Source organism: Carcharhinus amblyrhynchos, chromosome 1, assembly GCF_965287045.1.
Source record: "Carcharhinus amblyrhynchos chromosome 1, sCarAmb.v2.hapA, whole genome shotgun sequence".
In the NCBI taxonomy this organism is placed as follows: domain Eukaryota; kingdom Metazoa; phylum Chordata; class Chondrichthyes; order Carcharhiniformes; family Carcharhinidae; genus Carcharhinus; species Carcharhinus amblyrhynchos.
This window is the reverse complement of record NC_137324.1, coordinates 128,302,004-128,324,330: the sequence shown is the minus strand read 5'-3', so window position 1 is coordinate 128,324,330 and position 22,327 is coordinate 128,302,004. Positions and strand designations below refer to the sequence as shown.

General features: G+C 44.5%; 1 protein-coding gene across 1 annotated transcript; it reads right to left on the bottom strand.

Annotated features, from left to right (window-relative positions):
- Positions 1-1,075: 1,075 nt before the first annotated feature.
- drd5a (dopamine receptor D5a) lies at positions 1,076-6,553 on the bottom strand. Its single transcript, XM_080192419.1, has one exon. The coding sequence runs from the start codon at positions 5,791-5,793 to the stop codon at positions 4,489-4,491; it is 1,305 nt and encodes a 434-aa protein (XP_080048545.1). The 5' UTR covers positions 5,794-6,553; the 3' UTR covers positions 1,076-4,488.
- Positions 6,554-22,327: the final 15,774 nt, after the last annotated feature.

Below are 22,327 nucleotides of genomic sequence, written 5' to 3'. Positions count from 1 at the left end.
TGTTTCCATATCCTTTTTTTTAATGCTTGAAAACAAGAAATATATTTATGTTGCACTTCTAACATGATAGAACGCCCCAAGACATTTTACAAGGGCATTACTGAAAATAAATCTGGCACCAAGAGACACATATAAATACTAAGTTAGTTGAGTGACTGTTTATTCAAAGAACTAAGTTTTAAGAAATATCTTAATGAAGGAAAGGAAGGCAGAAAGTTACTAAGGGAATTCCAAAGCTTAGGGCCTTGATAACTGTAGTCATGACTGCTAATGGTAGAGTAATTAACATTAACATAGACCAAATTCCTATGATTATGAACTAGAAAGTGACTAATGTCAATTATTTTGTTCACATTAAAAGAAGTCTCAAAACACCAGGTTAAAGTCCAGCAGGTTTATTTGGAATCACAAGATTTCAGAGCACTGCTACTTCATCAGGTGAGTGAGGTGACTCACTCTTTAACCTGGATTTAAATCTGGTGTTTTGAGACTTCTTACTGAGCCCACCCTGGTCCAACGCCGGCATCTTCACAGTTATTTTGTTGTATTATGATCTTTTGTACACTGCTGTTTTGCATTGATTAAAATGGTTTTGACATTATTTCAAAAGTTTTCTCTTAAATGTTTTAGATATATATGAATTGGACTGGATTCAGAAGCATGTCCAAGCAGGGAAATAATGGTGTTCAAAATCCACAGTGTCATTGATCTTTTATTATTTCTTTTGCACCAAGAAAATATAGTTGTTGTATGTCAATACACACACACAATACTGTTAAGTGATAATATCAGTTACACCACTGCTTTCAACAACAATTTTCATCATATCTTGTTCAACATGATGCATAGACCATTACACATTGATGCCCATAAATTATGTTGAATGATATTAGTAGAGGACACCTGGCACGTTTGCATGAAGTTGCTTTGTGGGAAGTAACTCTGTTTAAGAAGAATGGATCAATGTCTCCATTAAAATGGCAAATTCATTTTATAGAAATTAATTAAGTATTTTTATACTAATGTAATTTCAAGCTTTAACAGCTATATTTCCCAATTAGAGAAAGGTCAATGGAGAATTCACAAACTGGTAATGTCAGGATTTATAAACTAAGTGCTGCTAAATGTTAATTGAATTTGCAGCATATTAATATGGTGAACTCTTGTTTTGGAAAAAGTTCCATATGAGACCATATAAGATACTGATTTTGATGATCAGCCATGATCAAAATGAATGGTAGAACAGGTTCAAAGGGCTGAATGGCCCAAACCTGCTCCGATTTTCTATGTTTCTATGAAATACTATTACTTCTGAAATGCACCGCCCTGCATTGTGGCGTTTTGACACTGTTGTTACCTGTCCATTTATCACTGATGTGGAGGACACTTTAGCTGTTTGGTTGGGTTGTTTGAAGCATGAAACATACATCTGAAACAGAAACTGACCTCCTCTGTGTTTAGCAAATTTGAATAAATCACGCAAGAAAGAATGATTTTATTTGAATCTCAAAGGGAAGGCATATGGGCCACAAAATCAGACAGCATCAAGTGTGACAGGTGAAAAGAGAAGTTGGAGACAAGCAATCAGGCAAACCCAAGTTTGCATTTCAAGATATATACACTCAAAGGAAGACTGAAGAAAGAAACAAGTTCCAAAATGTTGAAGTCCTAAGGGAAAGAAACAGGTGGAGTAGGGAACTGCAATGAGTTTTGGGTTCAATATATTGAAGACATTGGAAGCAGAAAAGATATGTAGAATCATAGAATGAGAATCCCTACAGTGCAAAATGAGGCCATTCAGCCCATCACTAACAACAATTCCATCCAGGACCTATTCCAGTACTTACTCCTCTAACCCCCTGACACTAAGGAGCAATTTATCATACCAATCATCCTGACCAGAACATCTTTAGCCTGTGGGAGGAAACCAGAGCACCCAGAGGAAACCCATGCAGACACAGGGAGAATGTGCAAACTCCACACAGGTAGTGACCCAAGGCTAGAATTGAACCCAGGACCCTGGGGCGCTGAGGCAGCCATGCTAGCCATTGTGCCAGTGTACCACTCCAAATAATAATGGAAATGAACGAGAGAGGAATGTTCAGAAAAGCACTGACAGAAGGATCAATAACATAAAAGAAGCAAAAATGATGGAAATGAACAGAGAGACCCTGGAGGCTCTGAGTAAGACAATGGTCAAAAGGTGAGAGATGATAGAAGAACCTTCACTTCCCACCCAGTGAAGAAACAGCTTTCATGCTGGTGATGGATTGGGTATATTAAAGAGTTAAGGATTATTGAAAAAGAGAATGTTTGGCACTATAAATAGCTGTTCCTGAGAAAAAAAAATGATAATAAGATAAGACATTTGTGAAGGAATCCAATGTTATGTAAATTTTCAGAATGTCAAAATAATATCTTAAAGAAAAATAGAATTTCTGTCTTATGCGCACTTCAAATGCTATTTTAAGCATATTATTTTGGAAAGATTTGCTGTCATTTTACTCTACAAGCTGAGAAATTAACACACTGGCTGACTTCTATTTCAGAAGAATATAATTTAAAATACAGTAGGGTGCCTTGTAATGCTTTGGTCATTCGGGACAAAACCTTGACTTTTCCTTCCTCCCTGTTTGGAGAAGATTTAAAAGGGAACTTTGTACTTCCTGAAACAAAAGTGTACAGACATCTATTTGAAGAAGTCTCTGAATTGCTAACCAAGATTTTTCTTAATGTTACTATTAAAAAGTGTGATCTCATTTTCTTCTCTTGAATGAGAAGCGAGTAGACTACCTATCGTTTAGAGGATATTTTTGCATAGAGAATGAGGTATCTAGCCCTGTGTGGCAATTGTACTAACATGAGGAAATTTTGCTATTAAGGGCAAAAGAATGGTATTGACTGAATAGCTCCACCAAAGATCCAGCATAAACATAATGGGCTGAATGGCTCTATGCGCCCTATGATTCGATGAACACCAAGCCTTTATTGAAATAGTACATAATGGCAGATCAGAAGAAATATGATGCTATTGTTAATCGTATTGAACTCTTGCTTTAAGGATGAAGGGGATATTAATCAATATTATTCCCAGCATGTTTGTAAAACAGCCTCAGAACCTTTAAAAACAAGGAGTAAGAATTGTACTGCACACACTCAAGTAAAGTATGTTGTAGTCTAGGCCATATGCGACTCACAAAGATTTGCCCATTAATTTTAATAGGTGTAAGATGATGAGCTAGGAGTGTGCAACTACTGTTCACTCTTGCATTGCACCTGGAATGACACAGTGCATATCAGGATTACAGTTATCAAATATTAGGTATCCCCAAGAGTGTTGGCTCTCTGGATGGACCAATTCATACAGGCAGCATAGAGCTGTGCCTCACAGATCTTAGGCAGCATTTGCTATACAGAATGGAAGATTGGGTATTCAATTCAATTTCTAAACTGCACTGAGTGAGAGTGGTAAATGAGATGATACAATTAGAGTCAGCACCTTCTGCTTTCTCTCCCATTTGTGATTCTGTGACTCCTGCAGGATGAGTGAGATTAGTATTAGGTTCAGACTTCCTAGCCACTGTGGATAGCCACTGCACAGGCTCCCTCATGAGGAATTGTCACTTGGACAAGGTAATGGAGGGCTACTAGTTACTGTAAACCTATATGGACCCTAAGGGCTTTAAGGAACAAACAAAGAGAGTTTTGTGTGTGTCTGTGTGTGTGTGTGTGTGTGTGTATTATCATCAACCAAATTACATCCAAACTGGAATAATGAATGCTTTATTGGAATAAATTTGTTGACTGATGTTGAGTCATTAAAAATATTCTGTTTACAAACCAGATTGCCACCTTGACAATGTCCAAAGACACCTGCAATCACTGAAATAGAAAAATATGAAACCAACAGGACACCATTCCGACCTGTAAATGACTTGAATGTTTACTTCCCGAGTGGAACAAGTCTCGTCTAAGTTTTGCCCCGAATCTTATGCAGTGAGATTGAGAACGGAAAGTGGCTCGGATGGTTTGGGAGAGACACAGTGCCCACGCACAGGACAGGACGTTCTGTACTTTGGAAAGATTTCCCATCCGCCAGCCTCTGCGCAAAGAAACAATCATTGAGTGAAATGCCGAGCACAACAAACAGTAACAACCCAGCTTCAATTCGCAAAGTGGCAGCGAAGCCAAAATACCTGTATTTGCAAACATAAATTGGTGTCAATTGATTGAAAAGCAAGTTACACCCTCCCACTTCTCCCCGCCGATATGGAAGAACTCCTGGCTTGTTTGGTGTTGAAGTTGGTTTGAATAATTCCCTGCAAATCACAAGTCTTCCTGGTCTCTTGAACCGCCGAACTTTGTCCATTAAGAAGTCCACAATTGGGTCATTCATTCTGCCCCAATCCAATGAGTAGATCCCATTAGATTTGTCCAGGGCTGGCTGGGTACAGAGTCTCCTACACTAGATCCCGTTTGCTCTTGTCATCAATGCAACCCATTGGGGGTAAAGGGGGTGATTTTATCCAGAGACAGATCCGCGTCTCCGTCCATTTCATAGACGGAGTCGGTGGCCAGGTCGTGGCTGGCGGAGATCTGAGACATCCTGTCGAAGATCTGGTTACTGTCCAGGCAGTCCACCACGTTGGGGATCATGTTGACATAGGCAGTGACAATCTCCTTGTGAAAGACGGTGTCCTGATTGTAGGAGACCAGCTCATTGCTGATGTTGACCGTCTCCACCTGGTTGCTGGGGCACAGGCGGTGGCAGCCCAGCAGGCTGGAGAAAGCCTTGCGGAACTCGGCGTTGAAAGCGTACACCACCGGGTTGAGGGTGGAGTTGGCCCAGCCGAACCAAACGAAGATGTCGAAGGTGGTCTCGCTGACACAGGGCAGCTTGGAGGCGCTGGAGGGAGAGCTGCGGTCGCAGAAGGGGACCATGCAGTTGAGGATGAAGAAGGGCAGCCAGCAGCAGACAAAAACCCCCATGATGATGGACAGAGTCTTCAGCACTTTGGTCTCCTTCTTGAAGGAGGACTTGAGGGCGCTGGGGTGCTGCTGAGAATCCAGCTTGGTGCGGTGGCAGCTCTGGGCGTGCTCGGCTGCTCTCTCCAGAGAGGCGATCCTGCGGATCTGGATCTGGGCGATCCGGTAGATCCTGGTGTAGGTGACCAGCATGATGGCCACCGGGATGTAGAAGCTGACCAGGGAGGAGGAGATGGCATATGTCCTGTTGAGGCTGGAGTCGCAGTTGTCTGCAGCCTGCCCGCTGCTGTTGCCGGCTGCCCCGGCTTGGGGGTAGCTGCTGTGCCAGTTGAGTTGCACTGGGATGAAGGAGATGAGGATGGAGAGTGCCCAGGTCAAGGCGATCATCAGCAGTGCCAGGCGCCGGCTCATCTTGCGCTCGTAGCGGAAGGGGCTGGAGATGGCCCAGTAGCGGTCGAGGCTGATCACACACAGGTTCAGGATGGAGGCGGTGGAGCACATGATATCGAAAGCCACCCAGACTTTGCAGAAGGGGCCGAAGGGCCAGTAGGCGGCCACCTCGGCCACTGCCTTCCAGGGCATGACCAGGACGGCCACCAGCAGGTCGGACAGAGCCAGGGACACAATGAAAATGTTGGTAACTTTCCCGCGGAGGTGGCGGAACCGGAAAACGGCGGCGCAGACCAGGGCATTGCCCAGCAAGGTGAAGAGGATGAGGAGGGAGAGGATGGAGCCAGTGAAGACCCGGCTCAGCAACTCCTTCTTGTCACTTGCTGCATCCTGAGACAGGGTGCTGCTGTTCGGCATCCTTCCTGCCCCACACACACATACACACACACCGGTGTTAGATGTCCATGCCCTGACTCACTGTGCAATCCGGGGCTGGAGGGAAGCAGTCTACAACGCCGGAGTGTGTGCCAGTCCGCTGCCCACCTCCTCCTCCTCTGGCTGCTGCTGCTGCCAGCATCTCACCGCCTGCAGCCGCCTCTCCTCAGCCTGCCCCCGCCTCAAACCCACCTTGCTTCTTCCACTCCGGAAGGGCTGGGGCTGCCCGGACCATGTCGTGTCCAGAGCGGGCTGCCCTGAGAGCCGGTTCCCCGGGGAGAGAGCAGCAGCAGCCCACCGCTGGCCCGGCGGCTAAGGGCACAGCTCACCGCCGGGAGAGGACACATCCTCGGAAAGACAAATCACTCATTTTCCAGACCCCCTCAGCCGTCTCTTCATTGACAGGAGGGAGGAGGGAAAACTCCAACTTGATCGTAGTATCTCTGCTGATGTGTTTACCAACAGTGAGAACACTCACAGAGTTCAATCCACAAACACACTCAAATCATCCAAATCCCTGGGAGGAAAACTACATTGTCCTCCTCCCTCCCTTCACCGGAGAAGTGGAAATGTATCTTCCCACGGAAAAGAGCTGTTCGCATTTCCCTGTGTGTGTGTATGTGTGCATCCAATTCTTTAGCAGTGATTTCTAGACGCTCTCAGACGGTGCAGGGTCAGAGGACACAGCAGGGTCCAGTCAGATCTGGAAGAGTCAAAGAAGCCACATCTAGTGGCCGTGTCATTCATCCCCTGCGAGATGCGGTATATAGCACAGGGACACTATTATTATCCAGGTTGCGTGCGGAGCTCTTCATCACAGTGTCACAGGGAATCTCTGCTGGTCTGCACACAGAGAAATGTGCGCTCCGCACGCCCTGAATGTTACTGTGTGTGTGTATTTACGGTGCCGAGTATAATCTCCCTCCACTTCCATTCCTACATGTTGTTTTTGGGATTCCCGTAGGGAAGGAGAGGGGAAAAGTAACCTGAGTGGGAGTCAGTGAGTGCCCACAGCCTCGCGCATCGAGTTGGCTAGTGCCAATCTGGGAAAACGCTCTTAGCTTCTGCCTGGGGATGGAGATTATTGTACAGTTTAATAAGAGCTGAAGCATTAATCTATCCCCGCTCTCAAATGGCCCCATCTGTCCCGGGCAGTGCTGGCTGCATTGTACCGACAAAAGGCGTAAAATCGCCCTTGAAGTTGCGATTCTTTTTGCAGCCTGGTAAAGCAGTGCCAGGGTCTGGCATATACCCATCATAGTCCCCTCAATACAGAGAGCGCAGCCTGAGGATTGTGTATTGATGTTCACGTTTACCTCCTGCTTGTGTGCCCCCTCCCTCTCCCCACCACAGGCGCTCAAACTGGGTGACATGCTAGTGCCACTTACAATTCCTCTTCAACCATCTTTTGTTTAACTATCTACCTCTATTAGGATCCGTTTTGTTTTTGAAGCACCGTGGGATTGATGCGAGATTGAAGGGAGCGGTATAAAGTTATAAAGTGCGCCCTACGCAGACTAGATAGGGGAAATTTATTCCCCCACTCAGCAGACAGATCTCTAGCCAAAGGCGATTTAAAGTCACTGGTAGAAGGATGGAGGGGGGGCTGAAGGGCATAAGATTTTTTTTAATTAGTTTCCCTAGTAGGCTTATATTAACACTGCAATGAAGTTACTGTGAAAATCCCCTAGTTGCCACACAGCAGTGTCTGTTTGGGTACACTGAGGCAGAATTTTAGCATGGCCAATGCACCTAACCAGCTCGCCTTTCCGACTGTGGGAGGGAACCGGAGCACCCAGAGGAAACCCACACAGACATGGGGAAAACATGCAGACTCCACACTGATAGGGACCCGAGCCTGGAATCAAACTTGAGTCTGTTGCCTTGTGGCCACCGTGCCACCCACCCCTCAGAGGATGATAGTTTTTTGGAACTCAATGTCTGAAAGCAGGATAGAGACAGACAGCCTGGGTGTATTTTTTTTAAAGATTTGGAAATGCATTTGAAATGCAGCAATTTACAAGGCTATTTTACCTAACACTGAAAAGTGGGATTAGGCCAAATATTTTTTTGGCCAGCATAAACAAGATTGGTCAAATGGCTTCTTACTGTGCAGTAAATGTCTTATGTTTTTGCCATGCCCTTTGCCTTACATTATTCATTATCTTCTGTCTTTCATCTGCTCACAGATCTTGTCTTTTGTTCTTTCCACTCTTGCCACTTTTCTATGCCCCTTACATTTATAAAAAACTTGTCATATGGCAAAGCTTTTCCAGTTGTGACAAATGGCCATTTACCTGAAATGTTCATTTGTTTATCTCTCTACAAATGCTGTTGAACCCAATGAACATCTCTACCATTTTCTCTTTTTATTCATAGAATCCCTAGTTTAGAAGGAGACCATTTGGTCCATCAAGCCTGCACCAACAACATCCTATCCTGTAACCTCACACACTTTCTCTGCTAATCTCCCCTGACACTAAGGGGCAATTTAGCATGGCCAATCAACCTAACCTGCACGTCTTTCAGACTGTGGGAGGAAACCAGAGCACCCAAAGGAAATCCAAGCAGACATGGGGAGAATGTGCAGACTTCACACAGGGACCCAAGCCATGAATCGAACCCAGGTCCCTGGCTCTGTGAGGCAGCAGAGCTAACCACTCTGCCACTGAGTCACCCAAGCCACTGCGCCACACCAAGTCTCTGGTTTTGTTGACACAATGAACTCTATTTATTGTCATTTGTAAACTGTCAGTGTTTGATTTGAATGATGGAATGAAAACAGGACTTTACTCTGGAAGGGGGTCAGTTCACTCAGAAGGCGAACTTGGCATTCAGAATAATGCCAAAGCGTGGGTTTGATTCCTGTCCCAGATATGATAGGCTTGGCACTAGCTGCCTCCCCACCCTAGCACTGAGGGTGGAAGGTAATGGCAAACCAATGCTGACTAAAGCTGCCAAAGCTCCGGATGAAACACCAGCAGACAATGAGCCAAGGGCTAATGGCATGTCACTCTAGCTGTTTGTTCCAAAGAGAATCTGTCTAGCTAACCTTCTGCGTAATAAGCACTGACATTAAGACGTTGTATGGAATGGCTTCTCCTGCCAGTTTGTGGGGATTTAGATATTTCCCATTTCCGAAAGCTGAAAAAGCAAATGCACATGATAATTAAACATCCAAATACATTGAAAAGTGTATATAAATAAATGGAAAGAAATGGAGAGATCATGATGCTGTGTGGAATATCCAGAATGTTTTTGTTTATTCTCTGTCAGTCATTGTTTTTCAGCACACTCCTTCATGAACTGTGGAGCTCTCAACACAATCATTTGGTCATCACCAAAGTACAGATTTCTCTTTAATGTGTTACTGGCCGGGATTCTCCCAAAAACATTCAAAGTGCCGAATTTCCATAAAAACAGAAGTAACATCTGCAGGATTTCCAAAATGAATCTCCCACACTCTGTGCACTGCAGAGTGCACCAGCATGAATCGCTATAAAAATCAGTGGGCAGGGCCTGTTCCCACTGGGGAGGCTGGCAGTATAATCCTGAGCAGGCCACTGTGCATGCAGTGATCTGTCATAGAAGAGATTGGCGCATGTGCAGTAGCTCTGCACTGCCAGTCTCCTGATCGCTGGCCAGTGCAATAGCTGGCCAGCCCCACGACCCCACAACACTGCCCCTCCAACCCCACCATCTCCTGATTGCTGGCTTCCAGGTTGTCTCGGGGTCAGCCCCAACTCTCCACGTCCGGCCTGCATCGAACTCTTCTTCACCCACCCCCTCCGTAGTTCCAACCTCCGAATCCTGCACCTCAATCCTCGCAGTAGGCCAGCACCGCTCCCTGCACCCCCCAATCCCATTTGGCCAGCCCTGATCACTGTTGTCCCTCCTTCTGTCACTGATCCCAATGTAGAGTGGCAGCGGGACCCCCACCCCCACCCCCACCAATCTTCCCCACAGGCTCCGCCCCAATAGGCCCTGCACCCTCTGGCCCTGCACCCTTGACACTGACTGCTGCTCAGTGGGCAGTTCGAAGGGACCCCTTATCCCCGGCCTCCTGGGGGCCCTCCATTGCCTCCATTCCAGCAGAGTCAGGCCGCCAGCTCCCCATTAGTGGGAAGCTATTGTAAACCCCACTGAAGTAAACCTGACTGGGTGGGAAGATATGCAGAATCTGTGGCACTCTGTGGGAAGCCTGCTAAAGGGGCTGGGAGGATCACCCCCATCATATATAATATATAATAACCAAAACAGAAAATGCTGGAAACTCTCAACATGTCTGATAGCATCTGTAGGGAGAGAACAACAGGGCCAACATTCTGAGTCTGGTGGCCTTCTGTCAAAGCTATAATGAAAATTTACCTTATTACATGGGATGTATGTATATATATATATATATATATGTATGATGGCATGGTATTTGCTGCACTAAAACCAGGGACAGATTTACACTTTCTGAGGCCACATTTCTGACCTCTCCCCCTGCCATGATGTCACACCCTGCCAGACCCCAGCCACCCTCAACCCACAGAATACAAAGGCATAAGCTACAAAAATACACCAATTGCTCGCTGCTTTAGAACATAAGAACATAAGAAATAGGAGCAGGAGTAGGCCATCTAGCCCTTCCAGCCTGCCCCGCCATTCAATAAGATCATGGCTGATCTGTCGTGGCTCAGTTCCACATTCCCGCCCTCTCCCCATAACCCTTAATCCCCTCTGTTATCAAAAACCCATCAACCCGCGTCTTAAAAATATTTAGCAAGGTAGCCTCCACCACTTCAACGGGCAGAGAATTCCAGAGATTCACAACCCTTTGAGTGAAGAAGTTCCTCCTCAACTCCGTTCTAAACCGCCACCCCTTTATCTTGAGGCTGTGCCCCCTAGTCCTACTATCCTTTCTGAGCGGGAAGAGTCTCTCCACCTCTACCCTATCCATCCCATTCATCATCCTATACGTCTCAATGAGATCTCCCCTCATTCTTCTAAACTCTAACGAGTACAAGCCTAATTTATTCAGCCTCTCCTCATAGCTCAACCCCCTCAACTCCGGCATCAGCCTAGTAAACCTCCTCTGCACTCCCTCCAAGGCCAAAATATCCTTGCGCAAGTACGGCACCCAAAACTGCACACAGTACTCCAGCTGCGGCCTCACCAATGCCCTATACAGCCGCAGCAAGACCTCCCTACTTTTATATTCAATCCCCCTCGCGATGAAAGCCAGCATCCCATTCGCCTTCCTGACCACCTGCTGCACCTGCAAGCTGGGTTTTTGCGACTCATGCACAAGGACCCCGAGGTCCCTCTGCACCGTCGCCTGCTGCAGTTTTTCTCCATGTAAGTAATAATCCTTCCTACCATTATTCCTACCAAAGTGGACCACCTCGCACTTGCCAACATTAAATTCCATTTGCCATTTCCTGGCCCATTCGCCCAGCCTATCTAGATCCTTCTGTAGACTCTCACCACCCTCCGCACAATTTGCCTTTCCACCAATTTTGGTGTCATCAGCAATTTTGGTGTCATCATTTACTGCTTTTTAACTTGTAAAACACGTCCATATAAATAATTGCTGAATTGAAATCCAAGTTTACCAGAACAATGGTCAAGATGGTTGATATTATGATGTGTAGCTTAACAATGCAGCTGTGATTCTGGATTTCAAACTACACTCACTGTACTCTCCTGCCCATTCCCTCCTCAAAATCTCACAAACTCCACCCCTCCCCCCCACCACCATCCAAAGGGCAGCATAAGCAGCACAGTGATTAGCACTGTTGCCTCATAGCACCAAGGACCTGAGTTCGATTCCCAGCTTCGGTCACTTTATGCAATGTTTGTACGTTCTCCCCGTGTCTGCGTGAGTTTCCTCTGAGTTCTCCGGTTTCCTCCCATAGTCCAAAAATGTGCGGATCAAGTGGATTGGCAATGCCAAGTTGCCCCTTAGTGTCAGGTGGAACAGTTGGCGTAAATGTATGTGGTTATGGAGATAGGGCTTGAGTGGGACTGTGGTGGGTGCAAACTCGATGGGCCGAATGGCCCCCTTCTGCACTGTAGGATTCCATGATTCTATGCAAAAACAACCTGGCCCTCAGAAAGTCTCCCTACCTGCCAGTCTGCAACCCTGGCGAACCCCGCTTCAGAAACTCTCCTCCTCCAGTCCCCCCCATCTCTCACCGACTCACCCCACCTTTCCCATTTTCACAAAATCTCACTAATCTCACTCACTGGGGTTTTCAAGCTAACCTGCTGCTTCACCCGTCATCTTCTCGTGTTGCTAAGGCCCCTCACTGTTGCAGGCTGGCCTTGCCCTCAGCCCTGGCAGTGTCGAGTCGCCCTTCTCCTGCTGCACGCGCTGTCAATCTGCTGACCAGCTGCTTCACGTTGCCTCGTGGCTGTTACCCCGCTGGAGGGGGCTGACCTGCCCTCACGTCGAGGCTGAGAAACCTGCTGGCTGCATCTTTTTTCACAAAACAAAACAAACTTCACTGCCACGATCACCCCGGATTTGGGGCGGGCGAGGCTCGCAGAACGGAATTCTCCGTTGTGTTCGCCCTCTTTCCCACGCTAAGGGGGCTCAACCAATCAGAGCCTGATATTGCTCTGTGCTGTCACCTGATAGGCTTGACAAATACAAATGAGCCTATCAGCAAATGCAGAGTTACCAGGCAGTTATTGGCAGTTATTAAAATCCCTATGAAGGTGATAATGGATGGTGAGGTGCTTTTCATGAAATGCTGTCTGCAGGATTTTGCCTGAGTCACTCTGACGTGGCCAGTGGAAGATAAACACATGCTCAAGGTATAACTTTCAGGATTCGTCAGATAGCACAATAATCCCTACAGGTTGGAAGGTGGCAAATATAATTTCACTATTCAAGAAAGAATGAGAAAAAATCAGGAACTATAGGATTTCAGAGTAAGTAGTCCGTCATTTAGGACTGAAATTAGCAAAAATATCTTCCTTCAAAGGGCTACAAACCTCGGGAATTCTATTTCATCAAATGGAATGGTATTGGGTTTCTTGAGGATTATTGTGGCTGCAACATCCCAGCAAGTGGGGAACATTTCAAAACATTCTTACCTGAACCTTGTATATAGTGAAAAAGCATTGATGGGGTTGGCAAATTAGCCACTCATTGCAGAGTACCCGATGATATGACTGATCTAGTTAAAATCCAGTAAATGTTGACTGTAAGGAAATTGGTTATGAGATACTCAGCTTGGGTGACCACCACAGAGTAGAGGAAGGCAGGTACTGCAGGAATCTCCTCTGGCCATTCCCTTTTTTAACAGAAATACCTTTTTGGACACTGTTGGGGGAGGCAGCCAACTTCATGGCACCATGGTGGGTCTGCTGTGCAAGAGGGGAGGAGGAAGAATGGCAGGGCTATCAAGGCAGAGGATTCAACTGTAAGGGGAACAGACAGGTATTCCTGCAGGGGTAAAAGAGAGGAGGGGGGAGCAGTGGCAACCCTGGAGTTAATTTTAGATAACAAAGCCAGGCAAGTGATTGAAGTATCAGTGAGTGAGCATTTTGTAGACACAATGATCATAAGTCCTTTAGATTCAAGATTGCTGTGGAAAAGGACAGGGATGGGTTTGAAATCAACATTCTAAACTTGGGGAAGGCTGATTTTAATAAGATTGGATATGATTGCACCAGTGTGGGCTGGAGGTAGATGTGTTTTAGGAAAATATGTGACAGAACAGTGGGACATATTTAAGAAGGAAACAGGTAGAGTACAGGGCCAACAGGCTCCAACAAAGAAAAAGGGGTGGAGCTAACAATTTCACTGAACCTTGGATATGGAGGGATTTACTGCATTGGGTAAAGAGAAAAAGAGAGACCTATGACAGGCATCAAGGTTTCAAAACAGTAGAAGCCTCAGAAACGTATTGAATGTGCAAGAGGGAACTTAAAATAAAAATTACAAGAGCAAAAAGGGGACATGAAAGGATATGACAAGTAGAATAAAGGAAAATCCTAAGTTGTTTTACAAATAATTTAAAGGTAAATGGATAACTAGGGAAAGAGGAGGGCTCATTAAAGACCACAGTGGTAATTTGTGTGTGGAGCCAGAGGATGTAAGTAGGGTTCTAAACAAATGCTTTGTGTCAGTGTTCATTAGTCAGAGAGACAATGTGGTATAGAAATCAGGGAAAAGGACTGTGAGACAATTAAATAAACTAACATAGACAGAGAGGAAGTTCTGAGTGGTCTGGCAGGTTTAAAAGTAGATAAATCTCCAAGGTCGGATGAAATGTATCCCAGTCTGTTGAGTGAGGCAAGGAAGGAAATAGCAGTAGTGCTGGCAATAATTTTCAATTCCTCTCTGACCACAGGAGAGGTGAGGAAGTCAATACGGTACCATTATTCAAGAAGGAAGGTAGGGATAAACCAAGAAGCTACAGGCCAGCCAGTCTAACCTCAGTGGTGGGAAAACAATTGGAAGCAATTCTGAGGAACAGAATGAATCTGCATTTGAAGATGCAAAGATTAATCAAGAACAGTCAACATGGCAAAGCGGGGAGGGGAAGGTGTAGTCATGTCTGACCAACTTAATTGAATTTTTTGAAGAGGTGATTAGATGTGTAGATGAGGGCAATGCGTTTGACGTAGTCTTCTTGGACTTCAGCAAGGCTTTTGGTAAGGTCCCATTTGGCAGACTGAAAGCGAAGGTAAGAGCCTGTGGGATCCAAGGAAATGTGGCAAATTGGAACCAAAATTGAGTGGCAGAAAGCAAAGGGTGATGGTCAAGGAATGTTTTTCTGACTGGACAAACAAGGCAAGGGAATACATGATAAACATCAGGATCTTGATGTGTATGTACACCGATCCCTTAAGCTAGCGGGACAAGTGGATAAAGTGGTTAAGAAGGCATGTGGTATGCTTGCCTTTATTAGCTGAGGCATAGAGTTTAAAAGCAGGGAAGTTATGCTGGAACTATATAAAACATTGGTTAGGTCACAGCTAGAGGATTGTGTGCAATTTTGGCACCGACATTATAGAAGGGATGGATATGATAGCTCTTGGAATGGGTGCAAGAGAAATTTACCAGGATGTTGCCTAGACTGGAGAGTTTTAATTATAGAACCACAGAAACCCTACAGTGCAAAAGGAGGCCATTTGATTCATCAAGTTTGCACTAACTTTCCAATCCCACCCAGATCCATTTTCCCATCCTAGCTCCTAATCTCACATATTTGCCATGGCCAATCCATCTAACCTGCACATTCTTTGGACACTAAGCGGCAACTTAGAGTGGCAAATCCCCCTAACCTGTTCATCTTAGGACTAAGGAAGGAAACCGGAGCGCCCGGAGGAAACCCATACAGACGTGGGGAGATCCCCAAGGCTAGAACTGAACATAGGCCCGTGGAATGTGAGGCAGCAGTGCTGACCACTATGCCATGGTGCTACCTAAGAACAGAGCTTAAGATAGACTGGGGTTGTTTTCCTTGAAGCAGAGGCGAGTGATGGGGGATACAATTGAGATGTATAAAATTATGTGGGGCATAGATAGAATAGCAGGAAAAAAACTTCTCCCCATGGTGGAAGAATCAATGAGTAGGGGGCATTAATTTAAGGTAAGGGATAGTTCATTTCTAGAAGGTATGAGGAAAAACATTTTCACCCAAAGAGTGGTGGAGGCAGTGACACCTATAATATTTCAGCAGTATTTAGATGTGCACTTATGATGCCAAGGATTACAAGGCTAGGGGCCAAGTGCCTGGAAATGGGATTAGAATAGTTAGGTGGCTTATCTTTGACTAGCGTAGGTGCAATGGGCTGAAGGGCCTTTTTCTATGCTGTGCACCTCTACGACTCTACATGGAGGTAAGTGCTTCTGGTGGAACCTAAACTGAACATCAACAAACAGGCTAAAGGCAAAATATTGCAGATGTTGGAAGCTGAAACAAAAACAGAAAATGCTGGAAATTCTCAGGAGATCTGACAGCATCTGCAGGAAGAGAAGAAAGTTAACGTTTGGAGTCCGAATGATCCTTCCTAACAAACAGGCCATTGGTGAAGAGACACCATTATTCTGGTCATTATTGGAAGGATGCTTTCATGGCTACAATTGGTCTGATTAAATTTGCCCAGCTTTTGTGGATAGGACATACAGGTATATGTAACATATCAGTTATACCATAACAGCTTGGCATGGTGCAATTGGTTTGCTGTGCAAGTTTACAATACAGTCAGGAGTTGTCAGGACCTGTCAACATTGTTATGTCAAGTGCACGGAGGAACATATGGAAACATGGTTTGGGGAAATGTAATGCAGCCCATCCTATTAACTTTACACATCATATTGTTAATTTGATCCTATCATGGAGACTCTGAAGTGATAATTAACTCACAGCCTGAACTGTCTGCACTGTAGCATTCTAGGTTTCTTTAAACCAGGCATGTTCATCAAAAAAAAGTTGTATTAATCCATTCTTTCGAACCTTACAACTCAGGTAGACAGCAGGATGCTGGTGTCGAGCCAATGTCGTTCACTTGATGAGTGTGATTGAAATAGATGTTGAAGATTTTTTAAGCGTCCCACTCCATAATACTGAAGCGACGAGGCAGAAAAGAATATTCATTCAAGCAGAGCTGTGTTTTCTCCCACACTCTTACCGACTACATGTCAAGAAAGTGGAAGCAAGCGATCGCCACCTAGTGCATCCTGACTGGGAGAACACTCCTTTTCTACTTCAGCCATAACTGGGGCACACTCGGGAATAAGATACATGTACAGTCTTAATCAGGGAAAGGGGAAATTCAAACTATTTCAAGGTCGTTTGCTTTAGTTAAATCATTTGTGCCTAATGCATATTCTTATATTTAGGTTCGGAAAGTAGGGTTGCCTTTTTTTCTGGATTCAGGTGGAAGAACCGCCTTCAGTGTTGACCAATATTTCCTAAATGTGTTCGAGAAGGGGCAGTTGCAACCAAGCCAAGAATAAAGATTGTTAAGTTGGCAAGGCAACCGTATGAAAGGTGAATGCATTTACTTAGTGAAAGACATCTGTAATGTCATCTCATGAAGTACTGGGAAGCTGGCTGAGATGAAATAGTTGGGATCTGCTGAGAAAGCTGAAGAAGTTTTAGATTTAGACCGACCCAGGGATGCCGATATTATACGTTAAGGTGCCAGTTCAGGTTGAAAAGGCCATTTGGAAAAATAAATGGAGGGTTTAATGTATGGGAACAATGATCATTTCACATTCGAATGATATTGAATTTATAGTAAAGAGACAGGTGGGTAAATGTACCCTAATTAACCCTGACCCGTTTGCAGTAATTCTTTTTTACTCAGGAGAGTTATGTGGTGAGATAGACAAGGAGACAAAAGTCAGGTGAAGATCCAACAAAACTTTATTGAACACTTTATCAAGGAAAAACAATATTTATCAGACTCTGCTGTTGTACTTTAATTAAACGCTATAAACTCTATCAATCCCTCCACAGGACTCTTAGATAGTCTTAATCTCTAAAACGGTCTCCAATTTGTACTATCTATTTCTGACACGTGCTTCTGAGGATTCACTACACTCTATCCACACACTATCACTATATTTGAACTATTTGTCTAAAGAGACTGATAATATCCATTTGACAAAGCTGTTACTCAGTCTTTGAGCTTTGGCTGATGTTTCACAGTCCACAGTCATTGATTTGGGCTTCCCTTCTCACCTAGAGCTAATTCTAGTCTTGGGTTTGTCTGACTGGGGTGGCCTTCTGGGTCTGGTCAGTCTAGTGATGCTTGCAATGAGATGCAAGGAGCTGGAGATGCTGTGCAGCTCAGCTGCCAGTTGAAGGTGATCTCTGGAGACACCATTGAAGAAGGTGCAAAAGCAAAGAGCTGGCGCTCCAGATTGCCCTTTTAATCCCCCTCTTTTCAACCTTCTCAAACATTCTGTGGCCTGCACCTAATCCTAGCATTGGGCAGGGACAGGAAGATCCAATGAGATGACTACTTTCCATATTTGAAGGTCACGGAACTTGGTCTTGAAACTTCAGTTGTCAAGTGCTGTCCTTGTCATGCTATACCTCTGGTCTCCCACTGAGCTGGGTGCTACCAGGTCTATGTAGCATTCTTCTAAGAAAGCAGGTTGGAGGTGTAAACAATGGTTCATTCCGAAGCAATGCGGCTGTTGGTACCTGGCCATCAGTGCCAAGCCTGTCTGGTTTCAACAAGAAGTTGATTGTCCAAAGCCTGGCTGCATGAAAACTGTCCCAGATCTGCAATTTGCAAATTGAAAAGTCTGGCTCAGTTTAAACTTGGATTCCACATTTCAGGTTTTTATTCATGCCCATGAAAAATATTAATATTTCTGTAACCATCCTGGAGGTCATAGGTCACCTGACCACAATAGTAAGACTCAATTCGGTTTTAGTGTTTGTTCATTAGTATCACAAGTAGGCTGACATTAACACTAAAATGAAGTTACTGTGAAACTCCCCTAGTTGCCACATTCTGGTGCCTGTTCGGGTACACTGAAGGAGAACTTAGCATGGCCAATGCACCTGACCAGCATGTCTTCCAGACTGTGAGAGGAAACTGGAGCAACCGAAGGAAACCCACATAGACATGGGGAGAATATGCAGACTCTGCACAGGCCATGACCCAGGCCGGGAATCGAATCCAGTTCCCTGGTGCTGTGAGGCAGCAATGCTAACCATAGTGCCACTGTACCACCCACACGCTCACCAACCAAATGCTGCATCATTGAAAGAATGATGAAGAGGTGGAAAGCGTACAGCAGAAACTGACAGGAATGCTGCAGAAAGGAACAATGATTGTTATGAAGAAAAACTGATTCAGGTGAGGTGAAGGTAGAACCGACTGGAGATTTTCAAAATGCTGAAATAGTTCTGAGAAGGTGATCCGATTGTTTCCAATGTATAACTAAAGGGCACAAATTGAGAATAACCTGTTCTTGAGCAAAAGAATAATGGTTTCAGTGTGATAAAACTACAGAGAATGATATGTGATTAAAGACCTTGAACATCATTTCCCATCACAAGCTGACAACTAATGAAAAAACCGATGACGTGGATCAAAACATTTCGTGGCAGATGGTGGATTAGTCACAGCCTTAAACTGAGTAAAGCCATTACTAAAAAATGAAATTGAATTATTATTTCAAAAAGTTGTCCAGCTACCTGGATTCCATGTCACCACACTTGATGTTAGGTGGGCCTTGATGTGGCCAGTAGTTTTACTCAATTTCTCTTAATTTCTATCACAAATCTAAGCTAAAGTAAAGCCACTAACTGGATGAATAATAGAAGTAACAGAGTAGAAAATAGTTCCTGAAGCAGATAGTCAAGGCCATCTGACACAGCACCTCATCACCAAGCATCAAGGCTGGTGGTGAGAACATTCTCACTCAGATCCTCCATGGACATGCGAACGTTCAGTGTTACCGTACGCTGTCATTGAGGTGACTGCAGTGGGGAAGACACCATTGCCCACCTCATATCATAGCATTGAAACTCTTTGTCTCAAAAATATGCTTTCTTAAGATCTAAGATGACGTGAGAGCGAGGCGACTTCTTGCAAACTGTCTCCAGCATGCCCTCTAATTCTATCTTTTAATCTCGGTGAATGCTTTCAAAACTGCATTCACATGCTATTGAACTCTAATAATATTCTATTTACTACATTCTGCACTCTCTCCTTTACTTTTCCCCTCTGTACGCTATGAACACTATGTGTCTCACTGTATCCCAATACATGTGACAATAATAAATCAAATCAATATGGAGATGATTTTTACAGAACTTCGCAGTGTCCGTTCTGGTAAAAAAAATGGAGTGAATCCCGCCAATGACTCCGATGTAATTTCTGACCAGACCTTGAACCTCAGTGACAATGGGTGAGAATAATATGGCACATGCGGCGGCTTCCCTCTGATTTACCCACCACAGCTCCACTTCATCGTATCAATCACCAGAGAGCTCCATATAAATGGTTCCCCTGGACTTTTTCCACAGTGACTGCAGGGAAGGGCAGCCAGGAAGCCCACACCACATTTCTCAGAGGGAGCTGTGACCAGACTTCTGGATGAAGTGGAGCAGAAGTGGGATGCACTCTACCCTGGTTCCAGGAGAAGGCCTCCCACCAAGGTCACCAGGCCCACCTGGAATGTAGTAGCAGCTCTGGTGAGTGTAAGTTCACTGCAGAAGAGGACAGGGCAGTAGCACTGCAAAAAGATGAATGATCTTTTACACTCAGCCAGGGTAAGTGAGCCTCATGCAGTCTTTTTTGGGACCCCCTCTCACATCTCTCCCACCTCCACCTTCATTTCTCACCCAGACACTTCATGTTTTGCCAATGCCTGTAAGGAGGTCCTCCTTCCTCTCCCCCAATCACCATGATCCCCCCATCCTACTGGCTGCCATGTTCCTCATACTCCAGCTCCCACTTAAGATCCATGCCTGCCACACCTCATCACCATCTTAAATGTCAACACTGCTGTTTACATTCTCCCTATCTATGCCGTTGCAGGACAAACTCAACCGCGACAAGTCCTTTCTTTAGCCTTCTTTACAAACTGTAAAATCACCTTTATTTATCCTCTTATTCTGCCATCAGTACTAGCGCATGTGTGGACCCAGGCTGATGAGTGTGACAAGTGAAATGTGGTTATGATTTACCTAGTTATTTAATTTGGGAAATTGTTTCAATAAACTTATCTTGTTCTTTGAACCAAAAAAAACCTCTCTGGATAATTCATTACACTCTGAAAGTGAAAACTGTGGGACTCCTGCAGTATTGGCAAAGCACACCCCCACTAAATTCAGAAAATAAACCCTGCCGTGCTCAGATCTGGAGCGGGAGATTCAGATAGTCATTTTATCCCTCTTCACGTGGTTGTAACACTTTGCAAAGCAGGTCTAGAAAGAGATGGAATGGTTTCTGTTATAGTTAATCCTGAGCAGCATACTAACACAGGACTCAGAACTCTACAGGCTGTTCCCAAGGAAACCCATCCCTCAGCAACAGCTGGAGGACCATCAACTCAGTAGAAGATGCACATTGACCTGCCCAGAGTTTGTTGGTCTTCCAGTGTGAGTTCCAAAGAGTCATCCACAAGCGAGTGTTGCAGACTGGCACATTTCAAGGTCTTACATGCTGATGAATATAGTAAAACTTGGGGCAGCTGCTGCAAAGCTCAATGAGGAAATGCCACAGACTAAGGCCCTCCAGCTATATATGCCAAGGGATTATAATCCATGTAAAATACTGGGAGCTGTTATACACCAATTAATATTTGATATGAAATGTAAATGTACATTGTAATTATGAACTATAATGTCTGTATGAGGCACCTCATGAACTGTATTGAAATGAACTGATCTTTACTGGGACCCAGGTTCGATTCCTGGCTTGGGTCACTGTCTGTGCGGAGTCTGCACATTCTCCCCGTGTTTGCATGGGTTTTTTCCAGGTGCTCTGGTTTCATCCCACAGTCAGAAAGATGGTTAGGTGGATTGGCCATGCTAAATTCTCCCTCCGTGTACCCAAACAGGCGCTGGACTACGGCAATTAGGGGATTTTCACAGTAACTTCATTGCAGTGTTAATGTAAGTCTATTTGTGACCCTAGTAAATAAATTACTCTTTATGTAATCTCAATTTAGAACTGTTGTGTAGTGCGCTTTTATGAATTACGTGAATGAAATACGTTTTTTGAAAAAAGTATATAAAATTACATTATTAGCGGTTTAAGTAGCACAGCAGTATCCCTGAAGAAAATACTGCATTGCAGAGGCTGTAGAACTTATTCTGTCTTGCTGTTATATGCCTCGGCATCTACCCAGTTTTGGATTGAGGATATGAAGTTCCCATCAGAAACAAAAAGAGAAAATACCTTCAACCTGGGATTGTAGATGTAAATTATTTTAAACCTGAATATAGCATACTTGAGCATTTATTTATTTTATCAAATATTTTAATATTCTTTATGAGAGTTTACTGGTTATGGGGTTGGTTTATTTAAAAAAATAAACAAAAATATTATGTTGTCTCTGAACGTTTCGTCTGAACTCTCCTCCCTTTGACACCCACCATGCACCCTCCCCATAAATACAGAGCTTAACATCATGATACTCAATGAAAATTTAGAGTGTTTAATGTTGCCAGACTCAAATCTAAATACAATATTTTCACAGGACCCCCAAGCAAATTGTATTAGATCTTTGAAGGGGAAAAGATTGTGAACCAATCTTTCAAAACATCTGAAATTAGTTGTGATGTACACAAATGGGAAGACATAGTTTAAAAGAATGATAGGCGCACAAAAGGTTTACTATTCACATGCACGAATCTGAGATTCTACCCGGCAAACTCTTGCACGTAGTACATGGACAGTCAATTGGTCATGTCACATTAGCAGTGAGTGTTGGACAGCTCACTATTTTTTCCGTTAAGGTCAATCATCGTGCTGTTGGCAATATCATGCATTGGAATATTTAATCTGGTGTCCATACTCAACAAGGAATGCT